The sequence below is a fragment of the Tenrec ecaudatus genome, chromosome 2, assembly GCF_050624435.1.
Source record: "Tenrec ecaudatus isolate mTenEca1 chromosome 2, mTenEca1.hap1, whole genome shotgun sequence".
Classification (NCBI taxonomy): domain Eukaryota; kingdom Metazoa; phylum Chordata; class Mammalia; order Afrosoricida; family Tenrecidae; genus Tenrec; species Tenrec ecaudatus.
The window spans coordinates 194,952,288-194,974,566 of record NC_134531.1 but is presented as its reverse complement, the minus strand read 5'-3'; the positions used below and the strand labels follow the sequence as shown (position 1 = coordinate 194,974,566).

The following is a 22,279-nucleotide window of genomic DNA, read 5'->3' as shown; positions in this document are numbered from 1 at the left end:
TAGAGTCAGCGCTCTGAATTTCACCTTCTAGCTTCTTTAAGAGGAGTCCTGGTGGCATACTGTTCACATGTTGGGCTGCTAACCTCAGTATCAGCAGTTCGAAATCACCAGCTGCTCCGAGGGAGAAAGAGGAGGCTTTCTACTCCTGTGAAGAGTTACCGTCTCGGAAACACATAGCGGCAGTTTGATCCTGTCCTATAGGGTTGCTCTGCGTCAGGATTGAGCACGCCCTCTGGACCTAAGGCCTCTGCCCAGTAAACCTCCCGGACCCAGCAGACAGCTATAATGTCAGAGGAGCAGCAGCAGAACCGGGAGCCCGAGCATGGGACAGAAGGACGGAATTCCCAACCCACGGAGCAAGTAAAGCTGAGGGCTTTTGTGCAGGAGGCTGGCTTATAGAGTGGGTGCTTCTGGGCACTTAATGGGGAAGTTGGACTAGCTGGCCCAAGAAAGTGGAGCTGAGTGACTTCAGGCTGACTAACTGGCGTGGCGTGCCTCTGGGCATTTAATTCAGGAAACTGGGCTTGCTGACTCATCGGAGTGGAGCTGAATGCCATGGGCTGAGGCTGTATTGGAGTGAGATGCCTCTGGGAACTGAAGCCAGGGAACTGGATTTGCTGCCTCCAGAGCTAAAACTGAGTGCCTTCAGGTTGAGTTTTATAGCAGAGTGGTATGCCCCTTGGGCAGTTATTAGCGGACTTGACAGAACTTTGTAGCATGCCCTGATAAAAAACTCAACCCTGAGCATTTCTCCCTGGCATTACAACTTGCTAACTTCCTTAAACACACTTCAATCATGAAATTTATCTGTGAGTGCTGTGCAGCCATTGGAATGGGTATTAGAATTTAGGGATCAAGTAGAGAATACCAGTTAAACAACACACAACTTGCCCACAGAAAATTGAGTGAGTACACACCTACACCACTGAAGATATCCCAGTGGCTAGGTAGATTAGATTTAAATCAAGTAGTAAATGTCAATTAAAATGAACGCTATTATTCTAAACAGTAGGGTTTTTTCTATGAATAAATAACTTACTAAAATCTATCTAGACATAATACAAAATGGAAGATGAAGTAATTTAAATCATGCTGTGAATTACATGTTGCATAGCCTCTACATCAAATGTTAAGGCGCATGTGCAAAATCATGGGCATTGGGTCTTCTGAGCAAGCACAAACAATCTGATTTTAAAATAACCAAGGGTGACTCTGGCTGTTATGTTATTTTGTCTTCCTCATTGCCTTTTGGTCAGGTGAGCTGCGAGGCCCTTCCCTTTGGGATGAGGCCCTTGCAAGGCTGTGAACGGTCTAGGCCAGGGGGTGGCAAACTGCAGCTAGAGAGCCATACGTGCTCTTCCAGTAGTACTTACACGTGGCTCTGAATTAAACTTGAAAATGAAAACTACACTATCAGTTTTCATTTGAAGGATTCAGATGACGGTGATTTCATTTGCTTGTAAAAATATATTTAGGGCTCTCAAATAACATTTAAATTGTGGTGAGGGATAGGATTGGCTTATCTGTCTCAAAAGTGGGCTGACCCCTGGTCTAGACCACTGAGCAACTCACGTTTTATCGTCCACTTCAAACCCAAAGAAGTCTGAGGGAGTGTTTTTGTTTCTTTACTTACGATAAAATAAAAAAGTTACCTCATAAAGTAAGCATTAGCTATTTTAAATCTCTTTTATAACTCACCATAAAATCTACCCACTTAAAAGATATAATACAATGGTGGCGAATAGAGTTGTAGAACCATCACCATGACCATGGTTAGGTAAGAAAGTTCATAGCACTTTTTTTCCCCCTACAAATTTTTTTTTTCTACAGAAAGTTCCTTGGCAGAGATGAGTAGGGCAGAGTCAACTTCAAAGGCCATAAAGCTACGTGAGGGAGTAACTTAATAGAACATGTGTGCAGTCCGATTTTTCTTTTTTAAAAAAATACTTTATTAGGGACTCATACAACTCATCACAATCCATACATACATCAATTGTATAAAACACATCTGTACATTCTTTGCCCTCATCATTTTCAAAGCATCTGCTCTCCACTTAAGCCCTTTGCATCAAGTCCTCTTTTTCCCCTCCCTCCCTTCTCCCCCCTCCCTCATGAGCCCTTGATAATTTATAAATTATTATTTTGTCATATCTTGCCCTGTCCGGCATCTCCCTTCACCCCCTTCTCTGTTGTCCATCCCCCAGGGAGGAGGTCACATGTAGATCCTTGTAATCGGCTCCCCCTTTCCAACCCACTCACCTTCTACCCTCCCAGTACCCTCACACCCCTGGTCCTGAAGGGATCGTCCGCCCTGGATTCCCTGTGCCTCCAGCTCCTATCTGCACCAGTGTACAACCTCTGCTCTATCCAGGCTTGCAAGGTAGAATTCAGTTCATGGTAGTTGGGGGGAGGAAGCATTTAGGGACTGGAGGAAAGCTGTATTCTTCATCAGGGCTACATCGCACCCTGGCAGTCCTATTTTTCTTGTACATTTGTATGTTCTCGGGGAGTGCCAGATTTTCCTGATCATCCTGCAACCTGCGCCAGCATCACACCTGCACCTCAATGCTGGGTCCTCACAGGTATCATGGATAACACAAAAGCCCGCATAGGCCCTGATCACCTAGTCTAAAATGATGCTGGAGCTGGAGTATCTTTTATGAGGGTGCCTTCTGGTCCTGGTCTCTTCCTCTGGGCCCAAAGTCCTAACTCACACCAGGCACATATGTTCTATGTGGTATCTGACTCCACAGACCCAGAACAGGACAGTTTTATGAGTGTGGGCAAGGGGTCACTGCCAGGGCCCCTAGCGGCCTGAGATGGCTAACGGGTCCTTGTCTTCAACACCACAAGCTGGGCTCACATCCAGCTGGGAGGCTCAGTGGCCACTTGGGGCCATGGTTTGGAAGATTACTGCCAGGAGGAGAGCTGCCAAGAAGTGGTTCTAGAGATCTTTGTGCAAGAAGGCAGCATAAATCTAATTTTTAACATCAAATCTCTCCCATACCAACGTCTATTCAAGAACTTCTTTCACTAACTAAGCATTGTCTCCTTCCTTTCATAGCTCTGTTTTTTTTTGGTGTTGGTGGGGTGGACCTGGATTCTCCCTACACTATACTGAATTGAAGTGAGTAAAATAGCATGTACATGGTAAAATAGCATGTACGTGGTATTCTCATTATTTGAAACCTAACAAGCTCAAACTACTTTTCCAAGGATTCCTCTTTCTAGTCACAGTGGAATTTTCTTTTGGGACCATTCCATCTCTAAATAAAAGCTCTGATGAGAATCATTTTGTTGCCTATGAGGTCAGTAAAAATCAATACAGCTTGACAATAGTGAGAATTAAGATCTGCACACCCTCTTGGTAAGCCAACGTGGCAATTTCTCAAAGTTTGAAATGAATGCATCTGCCGCCCAGAGGGGTTGCATCTCTAAGAATGTATGCAACAGATACTTTTGTAGAGAGATAGGCGCACGTGTGTGAAAGGATGTGTGCACAGTCAATTCTCTTGGGAACTTAATACATAGTCATTGTGTTCTATACAGTTACCATGGGATAAGTGAACACAGAGCCATTGCTCCAAGACAGTTTGATTCCAGTGAGACTCTCTGCTCACAACACTTTTGGCAACTGGTCCATACAAACCAAGCCAACCTATTGTTTTGAGTCAATTCTGACTCACAGGGACCCTGGAGGATAGAGCAGGACTGGCCCAGAGGTTCCTAAGGCTGTGATCCTTAGGAAAGCAGACCCCCACTTCCTTCTCTGTCCTGTGGAGCAGCTGGCGGGCTTGAACCCATTGACCTTTCTTGGCTTTTCAGTGAGCAGCCAAGCACTTAACTCCTGCACCATCTAGGTTCCCCATTGATCAGTACACAACCATGTTTTCATGTGTGTTTAAAGACATAGCATTTCATCTATGTCCCACCCACTGTCATCAAGCCAATTCTGACTCATAGTGACCCTATAGGACAGAACAGTAGAACTACTCCTTGTAGGGTGTCTAAGACTTGAACTCTTTACAGTGGCAGGCAGCCTTCTCTTTCTGGTGGGCTTCAACCACCAACCTGCTGTTGACAGGTTAACATTTAACCCACAGCACCACCATCAGAACTCCTTATTTTACATATATATTTACATCATTTGCCTAATTTTGGATGTGGCCACACACTTCTTTGGCTTTCAGCCTCACACAATGCTGTTCACTCCCCTTTATAAAATCTGTTGTCTTCTCATGAATACACAAATGGGACTGTTCTTCCATCACTTCATTGCATACTTTTGATATTACTTTAGCACTTTCAGGAATTTCCTTGTGTAAAGATTAGTGAGTTTTCTTTCTTCTCTCTGGATGTAAATGTATCATTGACTCATGAACATGACACTCACAGCCAATAGCTCATCCCTGAAGAAAGTTTATTTCCTCTAGCGGGCACATCATGGCCTTCTTGTCCTTGGAACACTAGGACAGAATCGCTATGATTGGGGGTGTCATTCAAACAGCAAAACTGCCTCGCACACAAAAACACAAACACTGCGGCCCTCCATGGCCCATGAAAAGCCCCCTTCTCTGCAGGATGAGAGCTGGAACAAGGAAGCAAAGCATCACCTGTCACAGCCTCCACTGGGGACGTGTGTTTCAAGAACCAGAATAGTTTTGCAGATTTGTGTGTGTCTGAGGTTGACCAAGAAAATGCTACAAGTGCTGATCTGAGCATTGCAAGAAGATTTTAGCAAGTAGGTGAATCTGCAAATACAGAATCTGCAAGCAATCAGGCTTGATTGCATACCGGATGTAGAGTTGTCTGTGGCAGCCTGGGGCCTGGCAGGGCCCAGAAAAATGTCCGTGTGGCTTCACGGTGGGACCTTCAGCAGGCAGTCCTCCACCGGGAAAGAAAGCTATGTGTCCTCTGGGAAAACCATCTAAAGCTCCAAGATGTACAAATCTCCAGAGAAAGAGGCCGTTTGCAGAAAGGTGAGTAATTTCTGCAACGTAGGGAGATGAGGCTCATAGGCTATTTCTGGAAGGGCACCCAAACCCAGGAGAAGTGGTTCCCTCTGAGGAGGGCACTGGGTATCGGGAAGACAGGGTTACCACATGCCAGTGGCTAATATTTCACCATGTGGTACCATCTGAATTAGGTCGTTGTAGACGCATGATTGTTGACTAGAAAACTAGCTAAAACCTAAATAAGAGAAGACTTGCTCCAAGTAGGGGGGCAACATCCTGGCCAAGGGTCAAGGGCCAATGGGGTGACCTGCTTGGACAGTGGCAAATGCAGCGTGGTCCTGATTGTCTGAGCATGGACATCTCTAGGCACATCCTCTTTGGGCCACTTCTGGTGCTTTCTGAGAGGGGACGAAAGTTCTAGGGATAGAGAAGAGTCATGGTGTGGCGCCTTGGGCATCTGGCCGGCACTCTGCTCAGCTCCGCTTTCCCCAGGAGGGGTCCTTCTGTGCCTTGACATCTTATGCTGAGCAGCCCCAAAGAACTTCACTATGGCTGCCCAACCCAGCTCACCTGGCCACAAAAAGGTAAAAATCACCACCTGAACCCACACACCTTCCAGCCAGTGAAAAGCCAGGCTGAATATCAGAGAGCCGGTGTTAGGTCCACCCCACCCCCTTACCACCAGTCATGAGTGAGGTGACTTTGTAAGTGGCTGTAATTGCTAAAGCATGGCCTCCACATTGGATAGCCCCTTCCAAATCCCAGCTCTGCCCTTTTCTTTTCTATTTAAATCATTTTATTGGGGGCTCGTACAACTCTTATCATAATCCATACAGACATCCATTTCGTCAAGGAAATTTGTGCATGTGTTGCCTCCATCATTCTCAAAACATTTGCTTTTCACGTGGGCTCTTGGAATCAGCTCCTCATTTTCCCCTCCCTCCCTGCTCCCCTCTCCCTCATGAACCCTTGATAATTTATAAATGATTATTGTTTTGTCATGTCTTACATGCCCGACATCTCCTTTCACCTGCTTTACTGTTGTCCATCCCCCAGGGAGGACGTTATATGTAGATCCTTATAATCAGTTCCCCCTTTCTACCCCACCTTCCCTCCACCCTCCCAGTATCTCCTCTCTTACTACTGGTCCTGAAGGGATCATCTGCCCTGGATTTCCTGTGTTTCCAGTTCCTATCTGTACCAGTGTACATCCTCTGGTCTAACCAGATTTTTAAGGTAGAATTGGGATCATTATCATGATGGGGGTGGGGTAAGGAAGCATTTAAGAGCTAGAGGAAAGTTGTGTGTTTCATCGATGCTACACTGCACCCTGAGTGACTTGTCTCCTCCCCACAATCCCTCTGCAACGGGATGTCCAGTTGCCCTTTGCTTTTCTATGTGGCCTTGCACAAGTTACCTGACCGTGCTGTACCCCACTTTCCCTACTGCTTAACCAGGGAGGGTGAGGGCAATACCGGTTTCCTCCAAGCATTCTGAGAATTCACCCAGTTTCTTTTACAACACATGGGACCGTGCTTGCCACCTAGGAAGGGTTTGTTAAAACAGGCAACTCCATTGAGACAAAAGATTTAAGGTGGAGGGTGACAAGGAAGTCAGGGGCAGTCTCTTGGGGATTACTCTGGGATCCTCTTGAGGGCCAAGCTGGGTCTGGGCACCATGCCAGTCTGCACATTTGATGGGCCACGTCTGGATTTTCCCTCAGACCTGAGAGAAATACTCCTTCCTCTCCACCCCCTTACCCCCCACCCCCTGCCCTGATTCAGCCCCGTGTGCTGTGCGACTTCGTCAGGAGCACGGAGCAGGAAGGCTGAAGCCCCCAGCCTGTACCGGAGCCACAGGTGCAAAGACTCAAGCCCAACGTACTGAGGATGGGGGACAAGAACACATGCCGTTTGTCTCTTTCCTCACAGACATGACAGTGAAAGCATACAAGAAGAGTCGACCCCCAGCATCCCAGAGGCTGGGGGAGCTGCAATCAGAAGGGCAGAACACTATCCTCCAGGAGGACTGACTGCCAGCTCCTGGAGGGATAAACAGATAGAGAGGGCCAAGAGGTGAAGCCCAATGGTGTGCGCTCATCTCAAGGGGCTGAGGGCTCCTCAGTGGCCTGCGGAGGGTGGGGGATGAGAGACCTGCAGGGGTCAGCAGGCTTAAGAAGGGAACCGTGGTGGAGTGTCTGATACACGAAGCCACTGAGCTCCTTTAAGCAAAAGGGGCACTTTTACATCTGTGGGCACAGAGCAATGGGATCAAACACTCGCCCCTGGTCGGGCAAGGCTCAGCCTCAGGGCAGAGGCTGCCACATGCATGCCCCACTCTCCCAAGCAGCTTCTCAGGGTCGCGCTCTCAAAGCTGGTGGGGAAGTGAGTCAGAAGGGGCTCCCCTGGTAAACACCAGGGACTGCAGATGACACAGTCACCATGCAGAATGCAGATGGACCTCAGAGGGCTGGTGACGCTAACATTCCCGTGGCACACACAGCTCAAGAGCTTACGTGGGAATTCAGGACTGCAGGGCTACTTGGCATGTCCACACAGACAGGGACCTGTGACAGCTCAGGTGACAGAAGATGACCCTGACCAAATCATGGAAGTGGCACCTCTCCACTGCCTGGCTACCTTTCCAGCGAATGGAAAGGCCAAAACTAGGATCAGGCTTGAGCCAGAGATGCCTAGAATCTTCTCTACAGCTCCTGAAGAGGGAGCTAGTTGGGGGTGAGGGACAGGGTGTGTGCCGTGTTTCAGTTGTTTGGGACCCGAAGGAGACTGCTGGGAGATAAGAGTTATCTTGCGATGGGCAGGCGATGGGCAGTCTGATTTTGCTCATGTCGTTGAGAAAACCTGTATCTCCCCAAGCATCAGCTTCTGCGTGTAAAACAGGGAAATGGCCACAATGCCCTTGCTGAGCGGTGGGGAGCCCTCCCTGCCATCTGGCCTGGAAGTCGCACAATCAGAGGCTGCGCTTTCCATCCACAACCAGAATGGAGGGGCTAGCCAGCGAAGTCCGTGAGCCTAACAGAGATCAGGCACTATGCTTAAACTCAAATTGGATAATGCCTTCTTCCAGGTAGGTTAGAGTTCAGCTTCAAGGAATGCTCACAAAATTACTTTATGTGGCCTGTGTGTGTCTATGTGGTGGACTATATGTATGGTGCATGAATGTGTGGGGGACGCGGGGGAGGGGATGGAGCAGGTCTGTTCTCCTGAGGTGAGACCATCAGGTGTGAGGAGGTCCTCCTGAGGTGAGACCATCAGGTGTGAGGAGGTCCTCCTGAGGTGAGACCATCAGGTGTGAGGAGGTCATCCTGAGGTGAGACCATCAGGTGTGAGGAGGCCATGGCCCCAGGCTCAGGGCTGCTCGGGAAGCCTGGGGCCAGTCCACACCGGCTCTTTCACGAAAGAGAAATAAATAAAAGAAAATAGCTTCAACTGTCAACATTGGGCTATTTTAAAAAGGTAAAAAAAAAATCTGTCCAGTGAAAGAAACATTCCTTTGACAATTAGAGAGAGGCAGATGATCCTATCAAATAGCTTCCTTGTTTTTACATTGTTTTCTCTCAGATCTATCTGGGACCTTAAATTAGTCTGCTTTTAAAAGCTAGCTATGAAAAAGAAAGTCCCCTTACCCAGTGCGGGCGGGATTATATCATGGTCCAGTTACAGTCTGGCAGTTCCTCAGAAGGTCCAGCATGGAATTACCATATGCCCCAGCAACCCCACTGCTAAATGCATGCTGGGGAGGAGGGGAGTCAGAATGGACTGCGGTTCCGGTTGCTACATGCATCGTTTTCTTCCAAACAAAACACGTTTAACTCGGTCTCTTCATTCAGTCGATGGCTGTGGTGCAGACAGGTTCTCTCAGCAATGTACTGCCCTGGTCTCACGGGAGTGCTTTCAAAACACACCCCAATCAAAGCAGTGGCTTCAAAGGAGATCTGCTGGGCCAGTGAAATCCAAGGCAGAGAGGTCAGCCCAGAGTATTATGGCAACCGTTTTTTGGCATTCCTTAAGGGTAAGCCTGATAAATTTTCTCAAAGGATACGGGACATTCATAGAGGGTGTATGGAAAAGATTGAAGAAAGCTGAAGCTGCACTGCTGAGGACAAGCCCAGGTAAGGAATCCCAAGTAAGCACTTTCTGTCGTGTCAAGGCACCTGATCATGTTTCTAGTGCAGCAGGGCTGCTCCATGAGCATTTCTTTCTCTTTTTAAAAAACATTTTACTGGGGGCTCGTACAGCTCTTATCACAATCCATCCATTGGGTGTCAAGCACATTTGTACAGCTGTTGCCCTCATCATTCTAAAACATTTGCTTTCTACTTGAGTCCTTGGCATCAGCCTACAAGCATTTCACTGGGAAGCCTCACCCATTCACCCTCTAGCCCTGAGCTTGCCCTTCGGACTTCTTTTTGTTCTCCAAACGTGAAGAACATGGAAAAGGAACATAGTGTGAGTCCATGAAAGAGGTCCAAACTGCCGGATGATGTGTTGTGAATCCCAGAATTCTCTGGGGAAGGGCTACAGAGCAGGAAACGCTGCCTTCAGAAGTATGTAGACCATGGCTTCCCAAACTTTGGCTTGCCACACCCTTTTCAGAAGAAAAATTACTCAGCACCCTGGTAGCGATGAAAACCTTTCTTACTAGAATTCATAATCCAGGATAAAAGGTAGGCGTCTGCTTTTGTAGCCTGTCTTAATAATTCCAGCAACTGTATCCCCTCCCCCCCTCAGGAATGGTGTCACCTACCTGGGGAAATACTCATATAGACTGAGATGGATACATCAAGAAACACTAGCTCACATTTTGACTTTTTTTTTTTTGCTTAAAAGAAGTTTCTATGATTTTACAGCAATACCTTTTTGAATGGGCCTCAAACAAATATCTGTACACGAGTGTTAGCCCTTGTAGCATAGGAAGTTACAAATTGGGCTACACTAGGTCAGCAGTTCAAAACCACCAGCTGCTCCACAGGAGAAAGAGGAGGCTTTCTACTCTGTAAAGCAGGAGTTCTCAACCTGTGGGTCGCGACCCCTTTTTTGGGGGGTCAAACAGCTCTTTCACAGGGGTCGCCCAATTCATAACATAGCAAAATTACAGTTATGAAGTAGCAACGAAAATAATGTTATGGTTGGGGGTGGTCACCATAACATGAGGAATGATATTAAAGTGTCTTGGCATGAGGAAGGTTGAGAACCACTGCTGTAAAGAGTAACAGCCTCAGCAACCCACAGGGGCAGTTCTCCCCTGCCCTATAGGGTCTCTGTGACCTGGAATGGATGCAATTGCAGTGGCCAAAAGGTGGAAACAACCTACATGTCCATTAACAGATGAATGGATACAACACCATGTGGTCTCATCACACAGTGGTATACAGCCTGTGAAGAGAAATGAAGTTCTGACACATGCCACAAAACACAGGAAACCTGAGACCCTTGTGCTCAGTGAAGGATGCCTGAGACAAAAAAGACAAATACTGTCTGGGAGTAGGGGACTGGGAGGCTTCTGACCAACATCCTTGTGCTCAAGAATTGAGTATCTGTTCTTGAAGAAGGTACATGCAACATGAATCCAACTGGAGTAGGCTGAATAATGTCCTGTAAAGACATTAGCTCCTAATCCCAAGAACCTGTAAATGTTCTTTATATGAGAACATTTCTCTTTAGAGATGCTATTAAGTTAAGGATCTTGAGATGGGGAGATGATTTTGGACTATCTGGGTGGGCCTCAAGATAATCACCAGTGTCCGTATAAGGGAGAGGCAGAGGGAGAGTTGACATAGCACAAGAGAAGGAAATGTGACCCAGGGTGAAGATTGGAGTGATATGCCCACAAGTCAAAGAATGCTTGGGGCCACCAGAAGCTGGAAGATGTTAGGAAAATAAAATTCTCCCATAAAGCCTTTGAGGGAGCATGCCCCTGCTGACATCTGGATTTGGGCCCAGCAATAACTACCTCAGACTTCTAGCTTCCAGAACGGAGAGAAAATAAATACTGTTTCAAGCCAGCTATTTTACTATAGTAGCCTGGGTTGCCAATTCAGCAACCGAGACAAAAGACAGTGGATTAAAGCCAAGGGTTTAGCAAGAACCAAGACTGGCTAATTTTTGTGGCCAACTATGGCCCAAAGTATAGGACATGAAGGATAGGGAAGGTTTATAAAGTCATGGATTGGAAGTAAGATCCCATGTGTGTGTGGTTCCTGCCACCATACCTTTACATGTTCTGTGCCCCATCCTAGCAGGCCTCCGCTGAGCTCAGACTCTCCATGGTGCTGTCCCAGCTCCTGCCTTCTCTTCTGGAAAAGCTAGTAGTCCTGCCTGCTCCCTGCTGGGCTCCCAACCTCATATCACATGGAAGCCCACAGGTAACACCGGTGAGTGAAGCAGCTGAGAAGCAAGGAGGGCCTCCAGGCTCCAGCCAAGGGGCCATTTGGAAATATGGACTCTACTATTTTTCTTTGGATATTTTCAACAGAGGCTGACAATCACACCTGCTTATGTGAAATATCCACAGTTTGTCGTGTGGGGAACTAAATAATTGAAGGAAAAAACAAAACACTTGTGCCGGGGAAAACATGTCTGCTTATTGGGTTTCACAGGAGGCTGCCAGGCTAGACCTTGTGCCCAAATTCTTCCTTCCATGGTAACATCTACCAAGTGGGTTATCCTGACCCCGGTCAGCAGCTAGCTTCCAGACAGGTCTCCAACTTCAACCTGCCTCGCTTTGAGAGAAGGTCCACATCCACATGACCTTTGAAATCCCAGTGCCCAGAAAACCTTGGGCCTCGCCACAGGCTCAATGAAGAAGGAAGGACTTGATTGGCAAAAAGTCAACGAAATGCCAACAGCTTCCTAGAAGCCCACAAAATAATTTACAGGCACCTTAGTGTTATTTAAGGAGCTCTGTTGGTGTAGTGGGCTCTGAATTAAGCTGCTGACTTCAAGGTCAGTGGTTCCAACCCACTAGTCCATCCACAGGAGAAAGGTGAGACTGGCTACGACTGTAAAGAAGTAAAAGTCTTGGAAACCCAACGGGTAGCTCTATTCTGCCCCGTAGGGTTGCTACGGGTTGGAATTGATTGGAGAGCCGTGAGTTTGGCAGTACAATTCAGAGAAGCTCTGGTAGCACAGTGGTTAAAGCACCCACTAACCACTCCGTGCGAGAAAATAGGGCAGACTGCTTGCATAGTGGTTTGCAACCTTGCAAACTCTCTGGAGCAGTTCAACTGGCTCCTACAAGGTCACTCTGCCTCAGTGTCAACAAGATGCAAGGGGTGTTGGGCTTTTAGCGTGAAGTGCTGTTTTGGAGTCCCTTGAGAGTTATATGGGAAGCATGCTCAGCTGCTACCCAAAAGGCTGGAGGTTTGAGTCTACCCAGGGACACCTTGGAAGAACGAGCAGTCTGAAATCTGCTTCTAACAAACTAGCCATGGAAAGCCCTGTGGAGCATTGTTCCATTCTGACACACACGGAGTCACCAGCAATCATGCTCAATGAGAAAGTCACTAGTTAAATGTCTTTTCAGCTAAACTCCTGGGGCGCTGAATGTCTCCGAGGGTTCTCTGCTCAGTTTTCTGGAACGTTCATTCTGGCCTGGCTTTCTGTGGGAGAAGCAACTAAGACAAAGGAGAGGAAGGTCATCTGGGCACGAACACCACCAAACCTGGGAAGGGCTCTGGTCTCCATATCTGAGGGAGCAGCTCAGGAGATGGAGGACCTAAGGCCATCCCAAAGTGGTATGTGTGTAGAGGAGCCACAACCAGCAGCTCCGGCAAAGCCCACAGAAAGGATCTTACAAACCACCCCTGCTCAGACACAGCATGCATAGACCTCCCTGTGCCTTGTTTTTCCCTAATAGACAGTGAAGGGGTTAGGTGATTCATTCCACTATCATCTGTACAGTGACTACTTATGACTTCGTACCAACTCCAATGCTAGCATTCCTTGAATAGTCTTCTGTAAAACTGACTGAAGTTTTGAAAATCTAAGTGAATTCCCTACAAAACAATCAAAACCATAAAAGGAAAACCAGCACCACTCTCTGTACATCACAGTCTATAATCCGAAAAAGCAGATCCATGGGTTAGATTTTAGGCAGCTGCTGCTGCCTCCTCTGAGCTCTGAGCCACTTCTGCTGAGAAAAGGTTCATTGGAGAGTGTTAACTCTGATTCCGACTCATGGCAACCCTACAGGACAGTGCAGAACTGCATGTGTGGGTTCCTGAGACTGTAAATCTTTACAGGAGTAGAAAGCCTCATCTTTCTCCCAGGGAGTAGGCTGGTGGTTCTGAACTGCTGACCTTGCCGTGAACAGCCCAACCCACTAGCCCCCTGGAGAGTGTTAGAGAGATGTTAAAGACACATCGCACCAAGCTTCCTCCTGGCTTAAACCTGGGCTCCGACTGTTCATTCTGGGTTGACCCCCTCAAGAGAATTTGGATTTCCACTCCAGATACACTGAAACACAATCTACATTCTAACCAGAGCCCCTGGCGAGTCTTATAGATCCAGCTAAAAAGGTAGATTTGGATTCAATCGACTTGGGTGGAATGTGAATTCTCATAACTAGAGAAGAAAAGCACTTCCCTGTGGAGGGACTCAACACTAACCGCTGCCAAGCTGTGTCTCACCATCAGCACTGCTCGCCCCTAGGGAAGCACATTCTGGGAAGCCCTCCTAGTGCAACACATCCTTGATTCCGGCTCTGGGTGGACACTTCCAGGAGTCAAGGTTGCTCCAGTGCCCTGGACTGTCCTTTGGTGAGCGTCCTTCTCACACACAATGTGAGGGTCCAGGCTGCTTACAACCCCAAAACAAAGTAACTTTGTATTTTCAGAGTTGGAGGAGGTAGAGTGCTGGAGAGGAAGCTGGATACAAGAAGACAAGACAAGGCCAGAGGGGGTGGTGGGCAGAGGTGCCTTCTGAGAAAAACGTGAAGGAGGTTGATGCTCCAGGACCCTTCTAAGATGGCAGTCAAGCTGGCCAAGAACCTGACAGTCAGTTATACTGAGGTTTGGGACCTGACAGGATTCAAGAACCAGCAAAACTGTCCCCTTTGCTCCATATCTTCCTGAAGGCAACCCTGCATATTTTGATTTGTGTGTGTGTGTGTGTGTGTGTGTGTGTAAGGGGGTATCCTGCAATTTTTGCCGAGGGCTTGGGAATTGAAACTGTTGAGTGCTGGGCCTGGGCGAGCCTACACCCACAAGTCTGGCAGCCAGTTCTTTGGTGGCTGGTTCTTTCTTCAGGATGGCTGGCGTGCGTGCTTCAGAAACAAGGTCTGTACAGACCTTGTCCCTGAGTTCCCCGCTGACACACCCCACCCGCAGTGCTCAGTGAAGTCAGACAGAGGCCTTTCATGGCTTCCAAAGTTCCACCAGGTCCTCCAGCCACAGGAGGCTGGGGTGGGTAACTGAATCTTACTCAAGAAGAAGGAGGGGGGAAGAAAAGCACAGTGACCTTTTGTCCCAGTAGAAGTTCCCGGCTCTCTCCGGTTGGCGGAGGCAGCCTGGAGAGTAAGGAATTGCAGATGTGCGCAGAGCCGCCCCCTCGCTCCTGTGGGCTTGCAAGCCCGCCAGGCCGAGCTCAGGCCTCGGGATGATCGTCACAGCTGGAGCCCTGCAGCTCGCCAGTCCCGGAATCCCTGTCCTACCTCTCCCAGCCAGCCTCTTTCCTACTCCTGCCTGACGCTTTTTTCAGCAAAGAAGTGGGTAACCTGGAATCCACCCTTCCAGGGACAGGGTTCATTTGGGGTCGCAAAGAAGACTCCCGGTCCTTTCCGAGGACCCCAGGGCCGTGAGAAAGAGATGGGTGGAGAACCCCCGGAGCACAGGTGGGCTCTCCGGGATGGTCATAACCCGTGGGTGTCCGGCACAGGTAGGCTAGAGCCAGGGGTGGGTGCGGAACGCTGGAGGGTAGCTGCCCCTCTGAGTGGCTTGGGAAGCAGACGTTAGGGGGGGTGGGGTGGGGGTAGAAGGGTAACTTCTGTGTGACCAGGGTCCAGGGTCCAGGTAGGTTCCCTCACTTAGTTGGGACCCCGGGTCGGGGTTGGAGGGCTGGAGCTGGGCATCCCGATTCCCATATCTCCTGGAGATACACGCTTAAGGAGTTGGGAGAGGGAGGTCGCCGCCGCTGGAAGGACCCGACAGATCGACACCCCCATCCCGCGCCCCTCGGGCCCAGACGGCGAGAGGATGCGGTGCCAGGAACCCACGGCCGCCAGAGGGCTCGGCGGGCGCGTACTCACCGCACATCGTGACTGCTGCTGGGCGTCTGGGGGCTCCGGGGCTGCGTGCACGCGGGCTCCTCCAGGTACTCCTGCGCTCCCTAGCTCTTCGCGGGCTAGGTTCCCCCACTCTGCTCCGGCCCTTATAACCCGGAGGCCTTCGCGCGGGGCGGGGCTGGGGCGGGGTCTTTCCCGGTCTGCCTGCTCCCCATTGGCCCCTGGTTGTACTAACGACAGTGGGACCCGAGCCCCTAGGAGTCAGGGAAGGGGGCGTGGGGCCGCTTCCGGACCAGATCCTAGTCTCTGAGTGGAGGGCATTGGGTGCTGGGAGTGACGGGTCCCTGGGGGTGGAGTGGATTGTGATCAGAAGGTGGCCACAGTTGAGTTCTGACTGAACCCCTGACTGGACCTGGGACTTTGGAAAGGGAGCAGGAGTCGCTCTGTGCCTCAATGATCCCATCTGTCAAATAGGCTAACCGTGCTTCCTTGGTAGGGTTGTGATGAAGATAAAGACAGTTTACGGTTCAGCACACAATATTGGGTTTGTTCATGCACAAGCTCAAGAAAACACACTCTCTCTCTCTCTCTCTCTCTCTCTCTCTCTCTCTCTCTCTCTCTCTCTCTCTCTCTCTCTCTCTCACACACACACACACACACACACACACCACTTCACCTTCCCCCAGGGGAGCCCGGTTCCTAGCATTCACTGGTTTGTGGCTCCTCTTTGTGTAATAGACACGCGCAAACACGAATAAGTCTTTAAACCGGATCCCACCCACCAAGAAAGGTAGAGGAGAAAGCTGAAGTTCCTTGGAGATGGGAAAAGGCTTTGTCAGCACCAGACAGAATTCGCAGGTGGGACGGTTTATTGCTGAGCCAGGATTCAGTGGCGGGAATTGCGCAGGTTGTGCGCAAAGCTGGGGTGACCCGAGGGAGCTGCCCCCTCCCCGGCTGCTACTCCCCTGACTAGTCTTTCGCCCCATCATCTGGATGAGAGGCTGAGCTAGGGGGTGGCCTCTGGCGTAGTTCTGTCTGGGTCTCCGCCCTGGTCTGCCTGGAGTCCTAACCAGGGCCTACTGTGAGTCACCAAGACCTCCGTTCCAGCCCTACTTCCCAGCCAGCCCTTCCCTCCCTGATGTCCCCTCCCTCCCCGCCTTGCCCTGGACCCCTAGTCTCCAGAGGAAGGTCACAAGAACTGGCCCAACATTTGCATACTTTGAAGCCATCTGGTGTTTTTAATTTTACTTTAAAAAAAAATCTCAACGTTCTAAACAGACCCTTTCCAGTTGTGTCAGAGAACAAAATAAGTCTTTTTTAAAGTCTTGCCCAGAACACTTTCCTTCGTGGAATCCCTGCCTGGCTCTGTAGGCCCTCAGAGAAAGAGGTGTTTATTAGACCCCTTGGGCTGGTGAAGCAGGTTCAGTGTCTGTAAGGAAGGGTTTTGCCTAGTCAAGCTACTGGGGAGTAGCAGAGCTGATTCCCTGGAGTAAGCTGCTCCCTTCCATCAGCGTGTCCATCTGTCCATTCATCCATTCAAAAGCACACACTTCATGTCAGCCCTGACTTGGTGCTAGGGACTTAATGGTGCGTGAGACTAGATCCAGCCCAGGTTTTTGTAGCTCTTACAAAGTGATGGGGGAAGCAGATATTGGCTCCATGATTAAACAGAGAGCTGGACAATTCCAAGTGGGATAGGAAGAGGGGCAAGACAGGGAGGAGGCAGGCTCTCCCTGGGACCTGAATGCAACTAGAGCTGAGCTTTCTGGGGCTCAGAAGTTAGCTGAGAGAGAAAGGAGAGAGGAACCCGCAAAGGGAACAATGTGCACAGTGGTTCTCTGGAGATCAGGGTCTTCGGCCCAGACTGACCTCCACCTTCTATAAGTGGCATGGGCAGAGGATGATGTCACCGACTGTCTGCTAACCCTAAGATGCCATGAGGCCGGTCCCTCTGCTGGAAGGGCAGGAACCGAGACAGAATCCAGATGGATTCCCTTCCTCCTCAAGGATTCAAAGCTCCATGGGAGGTGGCTTTGTTGTCTACTATTGCTACAACAGAAATACCACAAACAGATGGTTTCAACAAATTAAATTTTATTCTCTCACTGATTGGGCTGCTTTAGGAGAGGTTTTCTCTGTGTGTTGGTTCTGGGGGAAGGTCCTTACCTCCTTTCAACATCTGTGATCCTGGCATTCCTTGGAGATCTCCGTGTGACATAGCATTAATCCTACCCTGGGTCTAGGAGGTTCTCAGCCTATGGACCACAAATCCAAAGGCTGCATCCTCTCCTGACTCTTCTTTCTTCTTCTTTCTCTGCTTGATCCTCTCTCCTTTTAGCTCTTGGAAAATAAAACTCCCTTGGCAGAACTCCTTTTGTATCAGTTTAGGGCTATGACTGCATTGAAACTTAATCCCCTTATGACAGGTGGGTTTACATCATCAGATCCTGTCATCCTCCCTTCTAGGGACCATTTGGCTGTACTTCTTTCAAGACAGATTTCTTCATTCTTCTGACAGCCCATCCTATATTCGATATTATTTGCCAATACCAGAATTTAAATTCATCAATTTTTTAATCTTCCATATTCATTGTCGAGTGGTTGCACGAGTATGCAGTGATTGAAAACACCATGACTTGGGTCAGTCTTACTTTAGGCTTCAACGTGGCATTATTAATGCCAATTCTACTTTAAGGAGGCAGCTCTTGGGCAGTAGTATTTGGAGAGCATTATGACCCACAAAGCTCATTTTTTGGCACTATATCAGACAACGTTCTACTGCCATTCTTAAGATTGTCACTATAGCATCCCATCTGCCTTCATATTTTGTCTTTTTTCTGGAAGCTCCATTAAAACCTGTCCAGAATAGGTAATTCTGCTGACATTCAAAATCCTAGTGGCATAGCTTCCAGCTCACAGCGACATGCAGTCCACAGCAGTTGATAAACTGACAGATGAGTGGTGGGTTATACAGTCAAGGGGGGAGGGAGGGCAAATAGTCACTATTAAAAAAAAAAAAGATATCGTCAGCCAGAAAACAGTTTTGTAGCTGGAGTTTGACCTCTGGTTAGAATTTAAACTCATGCTGTGAGGCTCAGATCAGGCCTAAGGATGTCAACTGCTGTCCTGGATGCTCCCATAGCGTTACTGGATCCAGGAAGACCTGAATCTCTACTGTTTGGCTGTAAATGCGCCAGGGTCATGAGTGGGACCAACAGGAATTGATTTTGCACCAAGTATTGGTGGTGCAACCAAAGCAAGTGAAGAGAGGCAGGTCCAAGCCCAAGCTGTGAATCTGTAAAGGATTTCACAAGGCCACAGTGGGTGGTGGTGATGGTGCCTTTCATTCCTGGATTACATTATCTAAACTTTCCAAATACCAAGCATCTTACATGGTACTGTTTGATTATTTATTTTAGGTAAGGAATCTCCTACCGCACAAAAAAGATAAGCATTTGGCATCCCTGTCAGAGTTAAGTAGGAGTCCTTGGATGGGGCAAACAGTCAATTCACTTGGATGCTAACTCAAAAGTTGGGGGTTGAATCTACCCAGAGGATCTCAGAAAAAAAAAACCCACCTGGTAATAGACTTCTTCATAAACAGTCACCGAAACCCTGTGGAGTTCAATTCTCTTCTGACACAGATTAAATAAGGAAGAGCTTTTTAGGAGCTTCCATGGGGCAGGAAAGTTTGGAGCTGAATTTTGAACACTGTGAAGGATTTCAGCAGGCACATGAGGTGGAGCAGGACCTTCTAGGTCAGTGGTTCTCAACCTGTGGGTCGCAACCCCTTTGGGGGTCGAACGGCTATTTCACAGGAGTTGCCGGATTCATAACAGTCCCAAAATGACAGTGATGAAGTAGCAACGAAAATAATGTTATGGTTGGGGTGTTACCACAACATGAGGAACTATATGAAAGGGTCTTGGCACGAGGAAGCTGAGAAACACTGTTCTAGGCAGAGAGGACAGCACAGGCAAAGGTTCTGGGATGAGAAAAAGCAATATGAAGAAATAAACACGACATCACTGGCGGTGCTTTGCACACTGCCAAGACCAAATGCCCGCAGGGTCCAGGCAGGTAATATACATAAGGTGGTCAAGTGGAGAAAGGGAAAGTGTGTTAGGTGGGTTCTCTAGAGAAGCAAAATCAGTGACGCTTACATGTATTATATATAGAAAGATATTTGTATCAAGAAATGGCTTACCTAGTTGTAGAAATAGGTAAGTACTGTCCGATTCAAGTCAGGTTTCTCTTGACTTGTGAAAGTTGATGAATGGGAGCAAGATGCTGAAGCAGAGACAGAAGGGGGTGCAGGCTGGTGGATGCAGAGCTGATAAGAATTCAATGCAGGCTGCGTGAATCCACCATTGGCAGTCTACTGATGGCTCCTGGGACTGGCAGGCGATGCAACAGCTGATTGAGAAATGAGACGTAAGGTCCAGCAGAAGGCAAAGGACCGAAGAGGATTCAACTCTACTTGGCCTCACTCTAATACAAAAGGGCTACCACCCCCCTGCCCAAAGAGGTCATCAGGCTGTGACTCAATGGATAGGTTGGACTCTGCCCCTCTGCCCTTACCCTGGAGTGTCTAGTTGACATCATCTCTAACCGTCACAGGAATATAGAGGGGTATGGGGATAGGATGAGGTGCAGGTGCTGAGGGGCACTTAGCTCGTGACCAGGGCTGAGGCTGTGCAGGGACTATAGACTGCGGGAATAGCAACAGTCCCAGGCTTGGGGGCCGGCACAGGCGTGAAGAAGATAGAGAGTACATACTGTAGGTCATTTAGGGCTCTTCTTGTCACGACCCCCCTCCCCTGAAAAAAAAAGGCATAAGGCTGGCCACTAAGCAGCGGTGACTTAGGAGAGAGAGGGTTCAAATGCCTGAAAGAACCTCTTTTTAATAATTCAAGGTAAGTGTTTCAAGTGTCATTTGTTTGTCCTTCCTATAAACATGACTTTCCTGGAAGGTCTAGGCAGAATGCCCCTGGGAGCAGAACTCTCTCTGTCAGTACTGACCTGAAGAGCTACGAGAAAGTCTTAGTCTAGAACATTCTGTTGTGCTAACGGGAGGTGGTTGCAGTGTACATTGGATCCTCTTCCTTTGGAACATTTCCACTGCAGAATCCCTGAGGGGAGGCCACGTTGACAGGCTAGCCAAGCAACCTGGCCAGGGACTTGGAGTGACCAAGGGAAGCAGGAGAGCAGGTAATTAATTCAAAAACAAAACAACTACAAGAGCAAAAGAGTCATCATGGCTGACTTTTTAGAAGTGAATTGCCAGGCTTTTCTCCCAAGGTGCCTCTGGGTGGACTTGAACTGCTAACCTTTGGGCTACTACTTGAGCGTGTGCCACCAGGGACACCAAAGAACTCATGAGGAAACTATTTTAGGCTTTGTGAGCCACATATATCTCTCTTGCATGTTCTCGTATGTGTGTGACGATTCTTTTAACATGTGTAAAAAAAATCTTAGCTTATAGGTCATACAGAAACAGGCTACAATTTAGTACAGGCTCAAAATCCATTCATGAATCTATGGTTCATATATGCCCCTGGTTCACTGTCAATACATCATGATTTTATTGTAGGGCATTATAAATCCTCCTCCTGGGGTATATGGTAATTCTGTTGACAGTATCATCATTCTAGCCAGTGTTGTAGAATTTCAAATACTGTTTAGAAAGGAAAGTCTACATGTATAAGACAGCATTTTTAGCCCAAAATACATGGATTGTAGACCCATAAGGATAAAAAACTCAAATGACTTAACACTATTTATACAAACAATGAGGGTTGGAGATGGGGCAAAACTTTCAATAATGCTTGTTCACAAAGGCAGGACTATGTTTGTTACAATGAAACATACCACAAAAAAAGGAAAAGAGCGCACAAAAATAGCAAATATATGGTAGTCCCAAGCCACCACTCATTGAATCATCTTAAAACAAGAGATCTGAACCAAGGTCGATTGACCTCCAAATCTGTAACTTGGGATAGCAATCATCTGGTTCTTCTCACCCTAGAGCGTTTCAGTACACGGGAATGTGGCAATTCCTTAAATATGCTACAGGTGAGTTAGAGGTAGAATCCAGTTTGCTTAGTGGGGTTTCCAAAGTAGCGCCTTCTATTATGGCACCGAAGAATGTTGTGCACCTTGTAAGGACAGAGTCTGAAGTCCTAGTTGTCTACAGCATGTGGCCTGGGTCACCAACGTATGGGTAGGAACCAGGTCACAAGTGCCCAATTAGGAACATCATGCTGTGTGTTCTACTCTTGGGGATCTATAGAAGTAATGTGAAGCATTTTCCAAATGGCAGGTTTACATGCTAAGAGAATTATAACCACTTTCTCAAAGACCGACCTGGCCACCATTCCACGTCTGGACTTGAATTTCCATTAAGGTTCACTCAGCTCCCTTGTAGGAGTGACTGTTGATTTGGGGTGACTGTAGAACAATATTCTATGGCTCGAACTGACTCATCTGCTTCCATAATATGAGAAAGGCACTCCAGCTGAAATGAGGCCTCCCTTGTTGAAGCGGTTCTTCAGGTGTACAAATAAGGGGGTGATGTAGGAATCAAGAGCATTAGGCAGGCACACCGTGTCAGCAGTTGGGAGTCTGGTTTAGAAGATGACATGCCCAGAGAACAGATGCCTGCCTTTGGATTCCTACAATATTTGTCCTTCTGTGGTTGACTAACTTTGCTCAGCATAATGTTTTCAGGTTCATCCATGCCATGAGGCATTTCATGGTTTCATCACTGTTTTTAGGGATGCGTAATGCTCCATTGTGTGGATGTATCAGCGTTTTCAATCCATTATTCTATTGATGGGCATTTGGGCTTCTTGCTATTGTGAACTGTACTGCAATGAACATGGGAGCGCATATGGCTGTTCGTGTTGCATCTCTTACCTTTTGGGGTATATACCAAGCTGCGGTATTGCTGGGTCATATGGTATTTCTATTGCCAGTTGTTTTAGGGAGTTCCATATTGCTTTCCACGATGGTTGTACATGTTTAGAAGTGTATAAGTGTATAAGGGTTCTGATCTCCCCACACCCTCTCTAACATTTATT

The 22,279-nt window shown here is 48.1% G+C and overlaps 1 protein-coding gene across 1 annotated transcript in view; it reads right to left on the bottom strand.

Annotated features, from left to right (window-relative positions):
- The window catches only part of GFPT2 (glutamine-fructose-6-phosphate transaminase 2), a 50,589-nt gene extending 35,212 nt beyond the window's left edge, over window positions 1–15,377 (bottom strand). The window contains exon 1 of the mRNA XM_075542094.1: window positions 15,222–15,377. Coding sequence (XP_075398209.1) covers window positions 15,222–15,228 — 7 coding nt within the window. The 5' untranslated portion in view covers window positions 15,229–15,377. The remainder of the gene's footprint in view (window positions 1–15,221) is intronic.
- Between the last annotated feature and the right edge of the window lie 6,902 nt (window positions 15,378–22,279).